Source organism: Aotus nancymaae, unplaced genomic scaffold, assembly GCF_030222135.1.
Source record: "Aotus nancymaae isolate 86718 unplaced genomic scaffold, 86718_ANA_hifiasm-v0.15.2.pri h1tg000014l, whole genome shotgun sequence".
Taxonomy (NCBI): Eukaryota; Metazoa; Chordata; class Mammalia; order Primates; family Aotidae; genus Aotus; species Aotus nancymaae.
Genome location: NW_026988425.1, coordinates 119,702,671 through 119,721,414, shown reverse-complemented (window position 1 = coordinate 119,721,414; position 18,744 = coordinate 119,702,671). Strand labels below are relative to the sequence as shown.

At 42.5% G+C, this 18,744-nt stretch overlaps 1 protein-coding gene across 1 annotated transcript in view; it reads right to left on the bottom strand.

Annotated features, from left to right (window-relative positions):
• The window catches only part of LOC135274901 (amyloid-beta A4 precursor protein-binding family A member 2-like), a 59,820-nt gene that overhangs the window by 25,223 nt on the left and 15,853 nt on the right, over positions 1-18,744 (bottom strand). The window contains exons 2-5 of the mRNA XM_064376272.1: positions 13,035-13,091; positions 5,131-5,259; positions 962-3,086; positions 257-323 (exon numbers count right to left, since the gene is read on the bottom strand). Coding sequence (XP_064232342.1) covers positions 303-323; positions 962-1,576 — 636 coding nt within the window. The 5' untranslated portion in view covers positions 1,577-3,086; positions 5,131-5,259; positions 13,035-13,091 and the 3' untranslated portion in view covers positions 257-302. The remainder of the gene's footprint in view (positions 1-256; positions 324-961; positions 3,087-5,130; positions 5,260-13,034; positions 13,092-18,744) is intronic.

Here is an 18,744-nt window from a genome sequence, read left to right as displayed (position 1 = left end):
AGCACTGGGGCCGCAACCTCCGGCCACCCCGAACGCGTCCGGGTGCCTGCAGCGCCACGGGAGACCCCAGGCTGCCACTGCCTGCAAGTCACGCAGTCTGAGCCCCCCAGCTTACCTGGCCAGGGTGCGGAGCTGCTGCAGCGCAGTGCCGTCCCGAGGAGTCGCTGCCCGCTCCGAAAGCAGTCCACGTAACTGGACAAATAGAAGTTCTTTTACACAAGTCCAATAATCAATCACATCTTCTTTATATACTCACAGTGAGGCTTTTCTTTTTTTGGAAGGCAGATTTTCAAATGTGTTTATTAGAATGCACGCTGACTCTGCTATAATTAAAAGAAAACACAGCTATGCTGACATCCATTGCCCTCATTACCATGGGTTTCTTCCCCAAGGTTTTGTGAAACTTTCAAAAACTCCTCTTCCGAACACTTATTCACAGCTAATTACCCATCAGACCAAGGTCCCCAGGCTTTTAGAGACACTTCCATTGTGAAATGCACGGCAGCCCCCAGCCCAGCCACCAGGCCACCCACCACTGGCCACGGCAGTGTGTGAGCAGCAGCGCCCCCACGTCTTTGCCACTGCCCTGCTGGTCTGAGTACACCCCTGAGGACTGACAGGCTCTCCCACAGACACTGCCCCACCATGAGCAGATCCATGGCAGCGGGATAGAAACGGACCCTCTTCTAGGGTGGGAGTAGGGGCGTCTTCTGTGAAACACCAGTGGCCAATCAGCCCTCAAAAAGACTTTACTCCTCAGTCTGAGGGGTGAGCATAAGAGTGGCCAGAGCATTCACACAACATGCTTCGTAACTGGACCAGTGAAGGGCTCAGCCACCATTAGAACTGCAAGGCACCCACTCCTCCCATCCCCTCGCTTCAGCATCTCCGAGGCCTGTACCAGGAGGTTTCTTGCTCTCAGGCCCCTCTGCTCCCTTCTCTGGGACAGCCAGGGTCCTACCTGCTCGTGGGGCCACTTCGGCCTCTCCTCTGGGGTCCTGGTGCTGGGATTGAAGCCTCTCTGGGGATCTCCGCGGTGCTTGGCCTTGGAAGGGAGGTTGACAGTGACTTGGCCCTCGCCTCGTGCCTGCTGGGGCCCTGCTGGCAAGGCAGGCAGGCCCTCTGCAGAGTCCCCAGGCCCTGGCTCAGGCCCATGCTCAGGGCCGGCCTCATTGGCGCTGGTGATGCTCATCATGCTCAGGCTCATCTTGATTGCGGCCACGATCTCGTCGATGTCACCCTCCTGGTCCTCCAGGTCCCCATCCCCACACCTCAGGCAATAGGGGGAGGCGCCAGTGTTCTCGTTGGCCTCTGCCGGGTAGTAGTCCTGGTAGCCCTCTTTGCTCAGACGGTGGGGGCCATCTTCTTCCTGGTCACGGGCCTCTAGGACGGAGGGCTCAAACTCCGGGATGGGCAAGTAGCCCTCCAGGTAGTCCTGGCTGCCTTCAGCCCTGTGGCCCTGGGGGTGTGGGCCTGCCGACTCTGTCCATTCCTCCACTGACGGCCTCCTGGCACCCGTCGGCGTCCATGGGGTGCACGCTGTGTGGGCCAGGTACTCCTCGCCGTTGCAGTCCATGCCCTCCAGGTAGCCGTCATCCTCGGGGTAGTAGCGGATGTAGTAGGTGATGCCCTCTCCTCCTCCTCAGAGAGGCCCTGGTCATAGTCCTCCCTCCCTGGAGGCGTCGTTCACGTAGTTGGAGCTGGAGTCCCCATCGGGGCTGTGGTTGTGGCACTCCTGTTCTTCGGGCATGGGGCTCTCTGGTCACAGGGCGGCCAGCTCCAGGCCCTCAGGTACATGGCCTCCAATGGCAGCTCCACGTCCTCGCTCTTGGGCTCCTGGCACTGCGGGACAGGGTCTGGCCTTGCCCTGTGGTCCAACATGCCGCTTCCCACACTCTCACACTTCTGGTGGGCCATGGTGGGCACTCACACAGTTGTCATCTCCTGGAGGCAACCACTGTAGAAAGGAACACTGGGAAGAATACAGTCAGAACTACACAAAGCCTGGCCACGCGCCAGGCCACTCTACCACCATGGCATCTCCCACCACGTTCTTCCACAGCAAGATGAAAAATGACAGCTAAAGGTTTTCATTGCAGCAATTTTTTTTTTTTTTTTTTTTTTTTTGAGACAGAGTCTCACTCTGTCACCGAGGCTGGAGTGCAGTGCCGTGATCTCGGCTCACTGCAACCTCCACCTCCCGGGTTCAAGCAATTCTCCTGCCTCAGCCTCCCAAGTAGCTGGGACTACAAGCTCGCATCATCACGCCTGGCTAATTTTTCTATTTTTAGTACAGACGGAGTTTCACCATATTGGTCAGGCTGGTCTTGAACTCCTCACCTTGTAATCCACCCGACTCAGCTTCCCAAAGTGGTGGGATTACAGAAGTGAGCCCCCGCACCCAGCCGGTAATCTTTTAAAAAACTGGAAACAACCAAAGTACCCATAAATAAGGGAACGGTTAAATAAATGAAAGAGTTCGTGTGCTCCAAGGGTCGATGGCGTTTTTAAAGAGGCAGGGCAACAGGCACTACAGTGAGGGATCTTAAAGTCCTGTTTTGGAGGGAAAATATCAAGTGAGCTACACAGTCAGTGCACGTGTGTAGATCCCAGTTCCAGCTCCGTTAAGATGGCTAGAGAATACACACACACTCCCCAGCCCATACACGGACGTGAAGGCACACAGAAAGGAGGAGCTCCCCAAAGGCTTGTCAGTTGTGTCCTCTGGGGAGGGGAGGGGAGGGGAGAAAGGTGGGAGCAGAGGGGCCATGCACATTTTACTTTATTGAAGATGTATGTACCGGTTGAGTTTTTTACCAAAACGCATTGGTTATTCACCAGCAGTATAATGAAACCCACCTGTGCACCTTTGAGGGTCTCTCTTCTAGCTGGGGAGATGACAGACCTCAGACAGAATGTCCCGTGGGGAGGGAAGGAAGCAGAACTTCCTGCACCAGCCGCTGCTCTGGGCCTCAGGAGTGGTGGCAACAGGCCAGTCTCCGCCAAGAAAACGGCCACTGGGCCAGAGGGGCCAGCCTCCCATGTCATCAGGACATGAGGACACCACAGGGCACAGCCAGACATACCTGAAACACAGGAGGTGGCACTGACCCAAGGAAGGGCGGGACCAGGGGACGTGCAAGCCAGGACAGCCGGCGGCGTGCAGACGAGCAGTATTAATTTGGGGAAAACTAAACCATTCAGTTTCACTCAAGTAGTCTGAATGCAAAACCAGTAGTTTGCATGCAAATGTGTGTGGTGGTGTGTGGTGTGTGTGTGACATACAGTGCACGTGGTGTGGTAGGTAGGGAGCGTGTGGGGTGCATATGTGTGCATGCTGGTGGGCCATTCTGGAAAGTGTGGTGTGTGGAGTGTTCTGTGTATGGCGTGTGGTATGTGGTGTGAGTGATGTGAATGTGATGTGTGCGTGGTGTGTGTGAAGTGTGATATAGTGTGGAAGGGTTGAGTGTGTATATTTTCTGTGCATGGCATAGTGTTTGTGGTGTGTGGTACGTAGGAAGCGTGTGTAACGTGTGTGGTTGTATGAGGGGTGTGTGGTGTGCATGGGGTGTGTGGTGCCTATAAGATGTGTATTGTATATGTATGTATGATATTGTATGGTGCGTGTGGTATCTTTGTAGTGTGAATAAGTTGTCTGTGTGGAATGTGCTGTGTTGTATGGGTGATGTAATATGTATGTAGAGTGTGGTGTGGTGTGTACGTGGTATTTATGAAGTGTGTGTGGTGTATATGAAATGCGTATGGTGTGTGCATGTGCAGTATTATGTGGTGAGTGTGGCATGTGTGGTGTGTGTATATAAGGTGCGTTTGGTGGGTATGGGATACATGCGTGGCGTCTGGTAACTGTGAAGAGTACGAGGTGTGTATGAAGTATGTGTGTGGTGTTTGCAAGGTGGACATGATATGTGTGTGGTGTATATGGCGTGTGGGGGGGGTTATGTGTGGTGTGTGACAGTGTATGAAGTACGTGTGTAGTATGTGTGTGGTGTATATGGGTTGAATGTGTGGGATGTGGGAGGTGAGCATGGTGTATATGTAGTGTGTGGTGTGTATGGGGTATGTGCGTGAGGTGGGTATGCTATGTGTGCCGTGTGTGTCGTGTATATGGCTTAAGTGTGTGGTGTATGTGAGGTCAGTATATGTGTGTGGCTGTATAGTGTATATGGGTTAAGTGTGTGCTGCGTGTGAGGTAGGTATGCTATGTGTATAGTGTGTGTGAGGTGGGTATGATGTGTGTGGTGCGTGTGGTGCATATGGGTTGAGGGTGTGGGCTGTGTGAGGTGAGAATGATACATAGGTGGTGTGTGAGGAGGGTATGTGTGGTGGGTGTGGTGTGTATGGGGTATGTGTGTGAGGTGGGAAGGATATGTGTGTGGTATATATGGGTTAAACGTGTGGGGTGTGTGAGGTGGGCATGGCGTATATGTGGGTGTCTAAGAGGTGTTTCTGATATATGTGCAGTGTGTGAGGTGGGTATATGTGTGTAGTGTATATGGGTTAAGTATGTGGTGTGTGTGAGGTGAGTATATGAGTGTAGTGTATACGGGTTAAGTGTGTGGTGTGTGTGAGGTGGGTATGTTATGTGTGTGGTGTATCTAAAGTGGGTATGATATGAGTGTGGTGTGTGTGTAGTGTATATGGGTGTGTGTGAGGTGGGTGTGTATAATGTATATAGGTTAAGTGTGGTGTGTGTGAGGTGGGCATGGTATATATGTGGTGTGTGGTGTGTGAGAGGTGGGTATATTATGTGTGTGGTGTGTGTGAGGGGGATATGATATGTGTGTAGTGTGTGTGGTGTATATGGGTTAAATGTGTGGGATGTGTGAGGTGGACATGGTGTATACGTGGTGTGTAGTGTGTGAGATAGGTATGTCTGTTGTGTGTGGTGTGTATGGGGTATGTGTGTGGTGTATGTGAGGTGGGTATGTATGTTGTGTGTGGTGGGTATGGGGTATGTGTGTGTGGTGTATGTGAGGTCGGCATAGCATGTGTGTAGCGTGTGAGAGGTGGGTATGATGTGTGTGTGGTGTGCATGGGGTATGGGTGTGCTGTGTGTGAGGTAGTCATGGTATGTGTGTGGTGCGTGTACCTATGCACACACATGCGTACCTGTGCACTGCAGATGACAGGCAGGCCGGCAGCCCGGGACACGCAGCGGTGACGAGCTCAGCCAAGGTAGGGCTCGGGGTGGGAGTGGCCAGGCCCCTGGCCGCTCAGGATCTTGGATACACTAAGAGCCTAGGAGGAGAGAACAAGCTGTGTCACCATCTCCACCCAAGTTCATCACTCACGTAAACCTCTAAGATGCACTGAAACTGTTCCACTTCTGATTAGATACTAGCTCTGACTTTTATTGTGCTGAGGCATGTTCCTTCTACATCCAGTTGAGTTTTTATCATGAAGGGATGCTGAATTTCGTTGAATGCTTTTTTGGCATCTATAGAAATGGACATATGGTTTTTGTCCTTCATTCTTTTTATGTAATGTATCGCACTTGCAGATTTGAATATGTATTAGGTCTTTCACACACTGCTATAAAGAAATACCTGAGACTGAGTAATTAATTTAAAGAAAGATGTTTCACTGGCTTACGATTCTTGAGACTGTACAGCAAGCATGACAGCATCTGGTTGGCTTCTGGGGAGATCTCAGGAAACACATAATCGGGGCAGAAGGCAAAGAGGGAACAAACACATCACATGGCAGTGGGGAGTGGGCGAGGGGGAGGTTTAAACAACGAGATCTGGCAAGAACTCACTCACTATAAAGTAGCAAGGGGAGATGGTGCTAAACCATTCATGAGAACTCCACTCCCATGATCCAATCACCTCCCACTAGGTCCCTCCTCCAACATTGGGGATTACAATTCAACATGAGATGTGGGCAGGGGCACAGACACAAACCACTTCAGAATATGTTGAGCCATCCTTGCATCCCTGGGATGAATCCCACTTGATTACAATGAATGAGCTTTTAAATATGTAGTTGAATTTGGTTTGAGGATTCTGCATCTCTATTCAAAGATATTGGCAGAGAGGCGGGGGCGGCGGGGGGAGAGCGCGCGAGTGCACGCGCGACGTGTATGTGTGTGTCTCTCTGGCTGGTTTTGGTACCACAGAAATACTGGCCTTGGAGAGTGACTCTGGAAGTATTCTCTAAACTTTTTGGAATAGTTTGAGTAGGACTGATATAGTTCTTCTTCAAATGCTTGCTAGAATTCAGCAGTGAAGCCGTCAGGTCCTGGGCTTTTCTATGATGGGAGACATTTTATTACTGCTTGTGCCGAAAAGATTTTTTTTTTTTTTGACATGGAGTTTTGCTCTTGTTGCCCAGGTTGGAGTGCAGTGGCATGATCTCGGCTCATTGCAACCTCCACCTCCCGGGTTAAAGCGATTCTCCTGCCTCAGCCTCCTGAGTAGCGCCATCATGCCTGGCTAACTTTTGTATTCTTAGTAGAGACAGGATTTCACCATGTTGCCCAGGCTGGTCTCAAACTCCTGACCTCACGTGATCTGCCCACCTCAGCCTCTCAAAGTGCTAGGATTACAGGTGTGAGCCACGGTGCCCAGCCAAAAAGATTTTTTTTTTGAACTTTGAAAAAAACAAAAACCAAAAAACCATTCCTGGAGGGATGGCTGGTGAGGACTTCAATTGTCATAGTCTCTCTGTGATGAGGCTCAGAGGCAATCCAGCTGTTTTCCTAGTGCAACAGTTAGCATATTTAACAACCAAACAATTGTGAGTTATATACCTCTCTTATCTCTATGTATCTTGTGATGACATTTTCTGGGCTGCCCGCCTGCTGAGGCAGGAGAATCACTTCAACCCCAGAGGTTGCAGTGAGTGGAGATCACGCCCCTGCACTTCAGCCTGGGAGACAGAACAAGACTGCCTCCAAAAAAAAAAAAAAAGAAAGAAAGATACAAACTACAAAAACAAACCCTAAGAAGGAAGGAATACATAAGCTATATATTCCTATATAAAATTAAAGAAACTGAATTTGTAATTAAAATCCTCACAAAGAAAACACCAGCATCAGGTTACTCTACTAGTGAATTCTAACAAACATTTAAGAAAAAAATAAAATCAGTTGTACATGAACGCTACCAGAAACCACAAAAGGAAGGAACACTTCCCAACTCCTTGTTTTGAGGTGCAGCAGCTTTTCTATGATACCAAAACCAGATATTAATATGTTAAAAAAAAAAAAAAAAAAAAGAAGTACTGACCAATAAACAAGTATCCTCACAAAACATCAGCAAATCAATCCAGCAATACCTAAAATGCATAACATGTAACAATCAAGTAGAATTTATCTCAGGAATGCAAGGCTGTTCAACAAAAAGCAAGAAATCCACCATATCAACAGATTAAGAAGAAAACCCACATAATCCCAGTCATACACGCAAAAAATAGCACTGACAAAATTCAACATTCATTCATGATTAAAAACAACAACCTTCCAGAAAACTAAGATAAAAGGAACTACCTCAACCTAATAATGGCAAAACAGAAATACAAGGGAACTTCCTTAACCTGATAAAGGGCATCAACCAAAAAAATACTTAATGGTGAAAGACAGAATGCTTTTACCCAATATTAGGAGTAAGGCAAGTATATCTGCTCACTATTCCTAATCAACAACATTCTGGAAGTTCAAGCTACTGTGATAAGGCAAGAAAAAGAAATAGCATTTGAAAGGAGGGAATAAAATTGCCTCTATACACAGATGATATGACTGCCTATACACAGGACAACACCAAGGAATCTACACAAGAAAGTTCCTACAACTAGTAATTTTAAGATTGTAAGTTTGCTATTAAAAAAAACTATATTTCGGCCGGGCGCGGTGGCTCAAGCCTGTAATCCCAGCACTTTGGGAGGCCGAGGCGGGTGGATCACGAGGTCAAGAGATCGAGACCATCCTGGTCAACATTGTGAAACCCCGTCTCTACTAATACAAAAAAATTAGCTGGGCACGGTGGCGCGTGCCTGTAATCCCAGCTACTCAGGAGGCTGAGGCAGGAGAATTGCCTGAACCCAGGAGGCGGAGGTTGCGGTGAGCCAAGATCGCGCCATTGCACTCCAGCCTGGGTAACAAGAGCGAGACTCCGTCTCAAAAAAAAAAAAAAACAAAAAAACTATATTTCTACATAGTAACAAGGAATAAAAAATTGAAATTAAAAAAAAAAAACCACTATTTACAACAGCATCAAGAAATATGAGATATTTAACTATAAACCTAACAAAATGTGTGCAGGATCTATTTGCCAAAAACTACATACGATACATTAAAAAATAAAACAATGGGAAGATAACATTACATTCACAGTTTGAAATATTCAATATTGCTAAGATGTTAATTCTCCCCAAACTGATTTGGAGATTCAAATGCAATCCCAATAAAAATCCCAGAAGGGTTTGTTTTGTCTGGAGGGAAATAAAAGTTGACAAAATTATTCTAAAATATACAGAAAGGCAAAGGAGCTAGAATACCAAAATCATTTCTAAAAATTTTGGAGGATTTATACTACCTGATTTTCACATTTAATATAAAGCTACAGTAATCAACATAGAAGTAACTGGTAAAAAGACAGACACATAGATCAACAGACCAGACAAGAAAGTCCAGAAATATATGGCCAATTGATTTTTGACAAAGGGAGAAAGGCAATTAAATGGTAAAAGTATAATCTTTCCACGAAAATGCTTCTTCAAAATAAATATTGAACATCTGTATCAAAAAAAATTATCTCTGCCCTTATCTCATTGCACAAACAGAAATTTAACTGAAATAAAACTTCTAATAGAAAACAGGAAAAACTCTTTTCGACTTTGAGTTTGGCAAAGATTTGAGATACAAAACCAAAAGCATGCAGAAATCAACAAATTGAACTTTATCAAACATTTTTTTTCTTTCATTTTGAAATGGAGTCTTACTCTGTTGCCCAGGCTGGAATGTAGTAGCAGGATCTCAGGTCACTGCAACCTCTGCCTCCCAGGCTCAAGCGATTCTCCTATCTCAGCCTCTGAGTAGCTGGGACTTCAGGTGCATGCTACCACTCCCAGTTAATTTCTGTATTTTTAGTAGAGACAGGGTTTCACCATGATGGTCAGGCTGGTCTAAAATTCCTGGCCTCAAGTGATCTGACTGTCTCGGCCTCCCAAAGTGCTGGGATTACAGGTGTGAGTCACTGCACCCAGCCAGGGCTTTATCAAAACTTAAAGCACGTACTGCAAAAGACACTATCATTAACAGAAAGAAAAGGCAAACCACAGAATGGGAAAAAATATTTACCAAATAATACCTGAAAAAGAACCTCTGTAATCCCAGCACTTTGGGAGGCCGAGGCGGGTGGATCACGAGGTCAAGAGATCGAGACCATCCTGGTCAACATGGTGAAACCCCATCTCTACTAATACAAAAAATTAGCTGGGCACGGTGGCGCGTGCCTGTAATCCCAGCTACTCAGGAGGCTGAGGCAGGAGAATTGCCTGAACCCAGGAGGCGGAGGTTGCGGTGAGCCGAGATTGCGCCATTGCACTCCAGCCTGGGTAACGAGCGAAACTCCGTCTCAAAAAAAAAAAAAAAAAAAAAGAACCTGTATCCTGAATATATTAAAAAATCTTTCAAAACTCAGAAACTTCTGTGCACCAAAAAGAGTTAGCACAGAGTAAAAAGGCAATCCATGGAATGGGAAAAAATACATGTAAATCATATATATTTAATAACTGGCTAATATCCAAAATATATAGACTACTGCAACTCAACAACCAAAAAACAAGCAACATAGGACTTAAAAATGGGCAACGGACTTGAATACGTGAAGTCTATGTTATATTTTGCCACAATTTTTCAATAATAAGAAAAAGAATTCAATTAAAAATGGATTTGAATGCATTTTACCAAAGATATATGGATGACAAATAAGCACATCAAGAGATCATTAGTCTTTAGAGATAAGCAAACTAAAACCACAGTGTGATACTAGTAGGCACCTATTACAGTGGCAATTTTTTTTTTTTTGAGACACAGTCTTGCTCTGTTGCCCAGGTTCTGGACTGCAATGGTGCAATTCCAGTTCACTGCAACCTCCAAATCCTGGGTTCAAGCAATTCTCCTGCCTTGCCTCCCAAGTAGCTGGAATTACAGGTGCCCACCACCCCACCTGGTTAATTTTTTAAATTTTTAGTAGAGACAGGGTTTCGCCATGTTGGCCAGGCTGGCTCAAACTCCCAACCTCAGGTGATCCACCAGCCTTGGCCTCCCAAAGTGTTTGGATTACAGGTGTGAGCCACGGAGCCCAGCATTTTTTTTTTTTTTAATCTGACAATATGGATTGAGTATCCTTTACTTGAAATGCTTGGGACCAGAAGTGTTTCAGATTTCCAGTGTTTTGGATTTGGGAAAGTCTGTATTATACTTACCAGTTGGGCAGCCTTACTCTAAAAATCCAAAATCCAAAATGTTCCAATGAGCATTTCCTTTAAACATGACATCATCACTCAAAAAGTTTTGAATTTTGGCGCATTTTAGATTTCAGATTTGGGATGCTCAACCCATATCGAGTACTGATGAGTATATAGAACAACTGGAGCTCTTATACCCTGCCAGTGGTGGTACTAGATGGTACAGACAGTTTGAGAATTTCTTTAAAACTTAAACAACGGCCATGGGAACCACGGCAAGTCTTTTCCTAAGTACTAACCCAAAAGAAATAACAAGTTACGTTCATACAAAAATCTGTACACTAAGGCAAGTTTGTTCATAATCACTGGAAACCGTAAAACTCAAATATACCACAACTGGAAAATAAATACACTATTATACATTCCTACAATGAAACGTTACAAGAAGAAACCAACTACTGGTATCAGTAACGTCACGGAGAAATCCTAAATGCATTAGGCTAAGTCTAAGAAAAGGGTACATATTGTATGAGTCCATTTACATGACACTCTAGAAAAGGCAAAAATGTACAAAAAGAAACCATATTATTGGTTAAGTGGAGGTGAGGAAACCGGGCTGACTAGAAATAGGTGTAAGGCAAAGTTTTAGTGTGATAAAGTTGTCTTGTATTTTTAAAATTGTGGTTATATGATTGTATATGCTTGTCAAAACTCAGAACTGCACACTAAGGGTAAATTCTACTATATGTAAATTATACCAATAAAAACAATAAAGGTCTGAATAAAAATAAAGGTAATGTGATAAAATAACATCAAATCACTGATATCACCACCAGTCATAAGAAGTTATCTTATATATTTAATCATATGTATCTGATTTAAATATGCTACCTATCAATACATTTCAAACAAAGAAAGGCCATATGGCAGGTTTATGAAAGTCAAGGTTAGTATTATTTAATGATTTCCTTCACCATTTAATGAGACATTAAAAAGTTGACTGTATCTTATCTGAAAACCCACTATTTTTTTTAATAATTAATTTACCCATTATCTACTATGTGCAGATCCAAACATGCATGAGATAATCAGAGGGAGAGTCCAGGAACATGATTCTTTGCCCTTTCCATCTTCCTAATAATGGATACAACTGGTAGAAATAGTAAGTGTAAAGTGTAAGGTGAGTATTTAAATATTCTCTCTTTCCATACATTCTCTAAGTGAGTACTCAGCAGATTCAGCTCTCTTGAAAGAGGAGAGAATTTTGAGAGGCATTTAACTTTACAAATTGGTAAAGCATGACTGTTATCAATTTGTTCCATTTTAAATATGTGAAAACCAAGGCTTTCAAAGGTGACTGAATCACTTCCCCATTTCTTTCTTTCTTTTTTTTTTTTTTTTTGAGACAGAGTCTCGCTCTGTTGCCAGACGCCAGGCTGGAGTGCAGTGACGCGAGCTCGGCTCACTGCAACTCTGCCTCCCAGGTTCAAGCAATGCTCCTGCCTCAGCCTCCCAAGTAGCTAGGACTACAGGCGTGCACCACCACACCCAGCTATTTTTTTTTTTTTTTTTTTTTTTTTTTTTTTTAGTTAGAGACAGGGTTTCACCATGTTGGCCAGGATGGTCTCAATCTCTTGACTTCATGATCCGCCTGCCTCGGCCTCCCAAAGTGCTGGGATTACAGGAGTGAGTCACCATGCCCAGCCCACTTCCCCATTTCTTTTTTTTTTTTTTTTGAGACGGAGTTTCGCTCTTGTTACCCAGGCTAGAGTGCAATGGCGCGATCTCGGCTCACCGCAACCTCCGCCTCCTGGGTTCAGGCAATTCTCCTGCCTCAGCCTCCCGAGTAGCTGGGATTACAGGCACGCGCCACCATGCCCAGCTAATTTTTTGTATTTTTAGTAGAGACGGGGTTTCACCATGTTGACCAGGATGGTCTCGATCCCTTGACCTCGTGATCCACCCGCCTCGGCCTCCCAAAGTGCTGGGATTATAGGCGTGAGCCACCGCACCCGGCCCACTTCCCCATTTCTAAAGCAAAAGAAAGGTAGAACTAGAATTCAAACTGACAGCAGTCTCACTTCTGACAAAGTTCTTACTCCTACCAAGGAAGAACTCATCTCTTACTGCTACTCATCCCTCTTCTCACATCTGCAATTGTTTAAGCAACAGCTTGGGTCAACATGTTTGAAATCAATTAAGTATCTTTTAGGATTTGATTATGCATACAACCTGGTTTAATTTTAAACCTCACTCCCACAATGCATGCATATATACTCAGAAAGGTTGAAACAGTTTATCATAACTTATACTAACATACAGAGTCCTTTATCTGATTTTAAAACTCAAAATTTTAAAAAGCAAATCATTTACTTTTTAAGTCAGGAATAAAAACAGCAAATATACAAACGGATATATGAAAAAGTAATCATGCTCACTTTTGACCTTAATACAAAATTATTTTAACTCTAATTTTAAACAAAAGAATATAGAAAAAGTTTCACCCTTCCTCTGGCTTCCTGACATCTGGCTTTCCTCTGTTGTTTTCAAAGCTGCCAGTATCCTGAGTTATACACAGATTATTTACTGCCACACACACTTACCCTGTGAAGCGTCACTGTATGTTGTTCCCATATAGCTGTTTCCCCCATTGTTGTGCTCTGATAAAGGAAAAGAAAAACAAACCATTTACCTGTTAAGATAATGTCCTTAACAAGGTGAGCAAGAACATCAAGTTAACAATTCAGCACACTGAAATACCAAAATTCACACTGTTAATATTAGAGATACTCTGAACGGACCTTAATAATTATGGAAAGTTTTCTGTTTGCTTTTAAGAGACAGGGAACTACACACAGGAACTTCCTTTGTTTTTAGCTTAATTTGGACAGCTGCTCTATATTCACTTCATGCAAGCTGAAATCAGTATTCTAGCTAATTCTGCAACTTTATACTTAACACCAGATAGAAAAGAATAAAAGTTGGGGTGGTATTATCTTAAAATATCTAATGCATGTAAACATTTAAAAGCATCTCATGTTTTATAAGGGAAGGGAAAGTTAAATACCTCTGAACACAGTAATTATAAATATACAAGTTACAGGAAAACAGATAAAACCACTGATAGTTTTGGCAAATGGCTGCTTTAATGTCACAAACACGACTGCTCTACCTAGTTTCAGTTTTGCTGCAGAATTACCTTCTCAAGCTTCATTTATAACCAAAAGAGAAAGAACAGCTTTTCTAGAATATGTATTAACACACATGTAGATACACACAACATGAAACAAAAAAGAACAAGCTCCCAAACTCCCCCAAGAATCATAAAATAAGTGATACGAGCTCCAATACAGGTCCCTGCCCAAATTATAGTGTACTTCAGTTTCACCTCCTGTCATGAACCTCTCACCAGAGAGGAAAATAAATCATTATCTAAGGCAGGGATGTCCAGTATTTTGGCTTCCCTGGGCCACAATGAAAGAATAATTGTCTTGGGCCACACATAAAATACACTAATACTAATGAAAGCCGATAAGCTTTAAAAAAAAGCAAAAAAAAAAAAAAAAAACACCTCATAATGTTTTGAGAAAATTTACGAATTTGTGTTGGGCCACATGCAAATCATGGACCACAGTTTAGACAAGCTTATCTAAGGGATTAGCAGTAAATAATTCAAAATAATTTTTATATGGCGTTAATTATTCTTAGAGGTTTAAAATATTTCAGTCTCTCTGAATGCTACCATTTTATGAAATTGGGACTCCTAAAATGCATTTACGAGTAAAATTAAAAAAGATTCTTCAGCATTATCAAAAGATAGAGTAGAAAGGGAGAAGGCTAAGCATGAGATTCTCAAACCACTAGTCACCCATTACTACAAATGCCTATTTCATAAGTGAGGCCTGTTTTCTCATACACTACTGTTAAAAGCATCCTGAGAATATGCCTATCAAAGTGCCATGGGCCCATTTCTCCTTTCCCACAGCGACTTTAACTGAAGATTAGTGCCATTTTAGAAAGTAAATCCCTATAAAGAAAGCCTGCTTCCCTAAATTCAAAGCAACTAGATTAACTTTCCTGTCAGATGAATAAGAGAGGAGAGAGAAAGGATGTCTCTGTTCATCCCCACAGATAAGAACTGCCAACCTCACCAGCATTTTGTTTTAATCTTCCAATCAAGCGCAACAAAACCTCCCTTTAACGAGACCTCCACTGGAAACAAAGGTATTTTTTTTCTTAAACAAACATTGACTGGGATAATGCATTAAAAAAAAATTCTTCCATCAACGAGAAGCAACAAAGTCAGTTAAACATCAACAGTCCCAATGAAGTATACATGATAAAAGTATCTGCAGTAGTTGCCAGTCTGTCCAATCTCAGCTGATATTGAGAATGACAATTGCTTGCACAGCTCTCAGCTCATCTTTTCTTGATCTATTTCATTAACCAGTGACATTGCTTTACTGCCTTTTTCATCCTTTTCCTATCAGTCCAAAACAGAAGTGATGGGATAACATGCACTTACTCTCCTTGATAACATACTCTTTGGTATGAAACAGTTAATCATCCTCTATAAGGTCTTAATGAACACACACTATTCCATTTTGTAAGAGGATGTTAATCAAATGGGAAAATTTATTTAACATTTGGGAGAGAGCAGGTTGTAAAACAGCATGTACATTGTCATCCTAATTTTGTTTAGACATTAGTAGGGAATAAAGGCTGAAAGAATAAACAAAATGTTAACACTGTTTATCATCTTCAAAGTAAAGGGACTGTGGGTGACATTTTTCTATCAGGTGTTTTATCTTCCTGCATTCTTTTCTCCATTCCCAATCAGAACAAACTGGCAATGTATTTTAAACCATAGTCACCAAATCCCATTCCTATTTGACATTTCAAATGCAGACAGTCCCTGGACTTAAAATGGGCCAACTTGATTTTTTGACTTTACAATGGTACCCATACAATCATTGTTTTTCACTTCCACTACAGCATTCAAAAAATTATATGAGATATTTAACACTTTATTGTTAAACAAGCTTTTGTGTTAGATAATTTTGCCCAACTATACACTAATGTAAGTGTTCTGAGCATGATTAAGGCAGGGAAGGCTAAGCTTATGATATTGGGTAGGTTGGGTGTATTAAATGCCTTTTTGACTTAAAATATTTTCAACTTACGATGAATTTAATCAGGACATAGCTCTAAGTGAGCTGAGAAGCATCTGTATCTGTTTTTCACTTGGTTTTTAGGAAAATCAAATAACGCTTAAGAGGATTATTGTTCTTATTTTTAAAAAGTTTATTCTCCTGTTAGTAAGGAATCTATACATTAAGGCCTTAATGTACAGTCTCCAGGAGGAGTACAAGAAGATAAACTTACTTTGTGCAAGGGGGAAAACTAAAATACTAGAACATAATTGTTCTCACCATTCCACATTAAAATCATATAGTTTTTCTTTGGAGGAACTGGAAAAGTACATATCTCAACAAACTTCTCTGTTAAATATCAAATATAGCTTGATTTAGCAGAAGGAAGACCTATGTAGAAGAAAGTAATTGAGAATGAAACATCAAAAGAAGTGGTTAGACTCTTGACCAGCCACTAAACCAACTTAATCCATAATATAAGTGAGTGACTAGGCTTTACCACTCCTTATGTTATATAAAAAAAGAAAATATACATATTACTAGTTTAAATCATGGAACATGTCAACTCTCTCCATTCTCTAGGCTTTCATTTGCTTCTGTGGCAAAAGCAGTAAATTCTATCTATGGTTGTTTATATAATCAGGCAATCCTGATGAAGAGTTCTGAATGAACTGAGGAATGCACAGCTGAACAAACACATAAATATATAATAATGCAAACAAAGTAAAATGATAATGGTAGAATCTTAGTGGTTGGTATTCAGGTATCCATGGTAAACTTCTTTCAATTTTGTTATGTATTTGAAAGTGATCAGAATAAAATGCTGGGGAAAAACAAAGAAATCCGAAGTAAATCATTCAGAAATCAAAGCTAAAATTAATATAAAACATTTTTGGTACCAGTAAATTTATTAACCACTATTTTCATGAGCATTCCATAAAGAAAAATGTTCACTAATGACTGAGAATTTTGATTCTTTTGAAAAGTGAGAAGTGGGGAGGATCCTTTGGAAGAATACCTAAGAAACACATGGCTTCTGGGGTGGAGAAATGAAAACCAGGTGGGAGGAGTTCCAGTTTTCACTGGGAGCCCTTGGCACTTTTAGTCACATTCACCTACTACTTATCAAATTGAATTTTTCTCATTTAAAAAATGCAGAAGGATTTGGGAGGTTGAAGCAGGTAGATCACTGGAGGTCAGGATTTGACACCAATGTGTTCAACATGGTGAAACCCTGTCTCTACTAAAAATACAAAAATTAGCTGAGTGTGATGGCACAAGCCTGTGATCCCAGCTACTTGGGAGGCTGCGGCGGGAGAATCACTTGAACCTGGGAGACCAAGGTTGCAGTGAACCAAGATCGCACCATTGCACTCCAGCCTGGGTGACAAAAGCAAAATTCCATCTTAAAAAAAAAAAAAATGCAGAAGGAATAATTGCATAACTTGCACAAAAAGCTTCTGGTAAATTACCAGTCTCAGGCTCATTTAGGCTTGTAGGAGAACAAAGGGAAAAAGTATTATTCCTCTAAGCGGGATTCTAGCACTACACCACTCCCTAGTAACTCAGAAAGATGTTGGTAAACAGGAAACGAACTAGACCAGGCATAAGAAGACAAAAGCCCAAATGTATGTCAACTAGAAACATAATCTTAGTTTTCCTCACCTATAAAATTAGGGAATTGGATGAAATTATCTCAAATGAAAAGACCTTTCTAGCTCCAAAATTCTGTTAGACTATAATTCCAATGAACAGCCTACAAATTCAATAATTAGTGAAGCACTGCAGGCATCAAAAGTAACTGCAATTCATGGTTGCTGGATTCTGAGTTCTGCACACATTTCTAAGTCAGCATCAACTGACTAGAATCACAATTTCTGAAAAAGCAAAAAGCTGTATTTCAGAATCTGCCAAGAGTTTGTTTAGTTTCTTTGTTCTAAGCTCCAGCTGGCAAAGACACTACTCAGATCACCAACTCTGAAGGGCTTCCTGCCAAAACTTCAGATGCCAGTTCTAGGCAGTTTCACTGTCCTTTAGGACAGATTACTGAATGGGGAAAGGTAGGAGAGCACAAGAATTGACAAGACAGGAGGAGCCTGTAACTGGGAGAAGAACAAATCCGAAAGAGAAGATACAAACCATACTCCAAATGAAGAACCCCTTAACATTATCTAAATACACAGGCAGTTCAATTTTACTATACTGATGGCTGTAATTTCAGAAACAATCCATGTATTATTCATTCATTGATTCACTGATTCATTCATTCAACAAACATATATCAGACATGGTAAGTGTTGGGGAGGCCAAAAATAGATTCCTCTCCCTCCCTAGGGACTGACAGCAGCAGCTGAGAACACTAGATAAATGGTATTTAGGTTGGTGCAAAAGTAATTGCAGCTTTTGCCATTAAAATGAAATCAAGGCTGGACATGGTGGCTCATGCTTGTAATCCCAGCACTTTGGGAGGCCGAGGCAGGTGGATTACCTGAGGTCAGGAGTTCGAGACTGGCCTGACCAATATGGTGAGACCCCGTCTCTATTATATATATTAAAAACAAAAATTAGGAAAAAAAAAAAAAAAAAAAAAAAAGGAAATAAAATGGCATCAAAAGATAAAAAGCTTTTTGCGGGCCAGGCGCAGTGGCTCAAGCCTGTAATCCCAGCACTTTGGGAGGCCGAGGTGGGTGGATCACGAGGTCAAGAGATCGAGACCATCCTGGTCAACATGGTGAAACCCCGTCTCTACTAATACAAAAAATTAGCTGGGCACGGTGGCGCGTGCCTGTAATCCCAGCTACTCAGGAGGCTGAGGCAGGAGAATCGCCTGAACCCAGGAGGTGGAGGTTGCGGTGAGCCGAGATCGCGCCTTTGCACTCCAGCCTGGGTAACGAGCGAAACTCCGTCTCAAAAAAAAAAGCTTTTTGCACCAAAATAAATAACTTTCGCACCAAATAGATAACAGCTGTTACAGAAGATGCAAAAGGACTGTGTCTGCTGTGAAGATCAGAGACCTAATCCCTGAGAAAGCAACGTCTTGAGTTCAAGCTTAAAAGATGTCCAGGAAAAAAGTGGAGAAAGATGTTTCAGAAGAAATAGCATGTCAGCAAGATTGTGTGATGCTACACGTGATGCTGTCTTTGATATGCCTAAGTTGTAC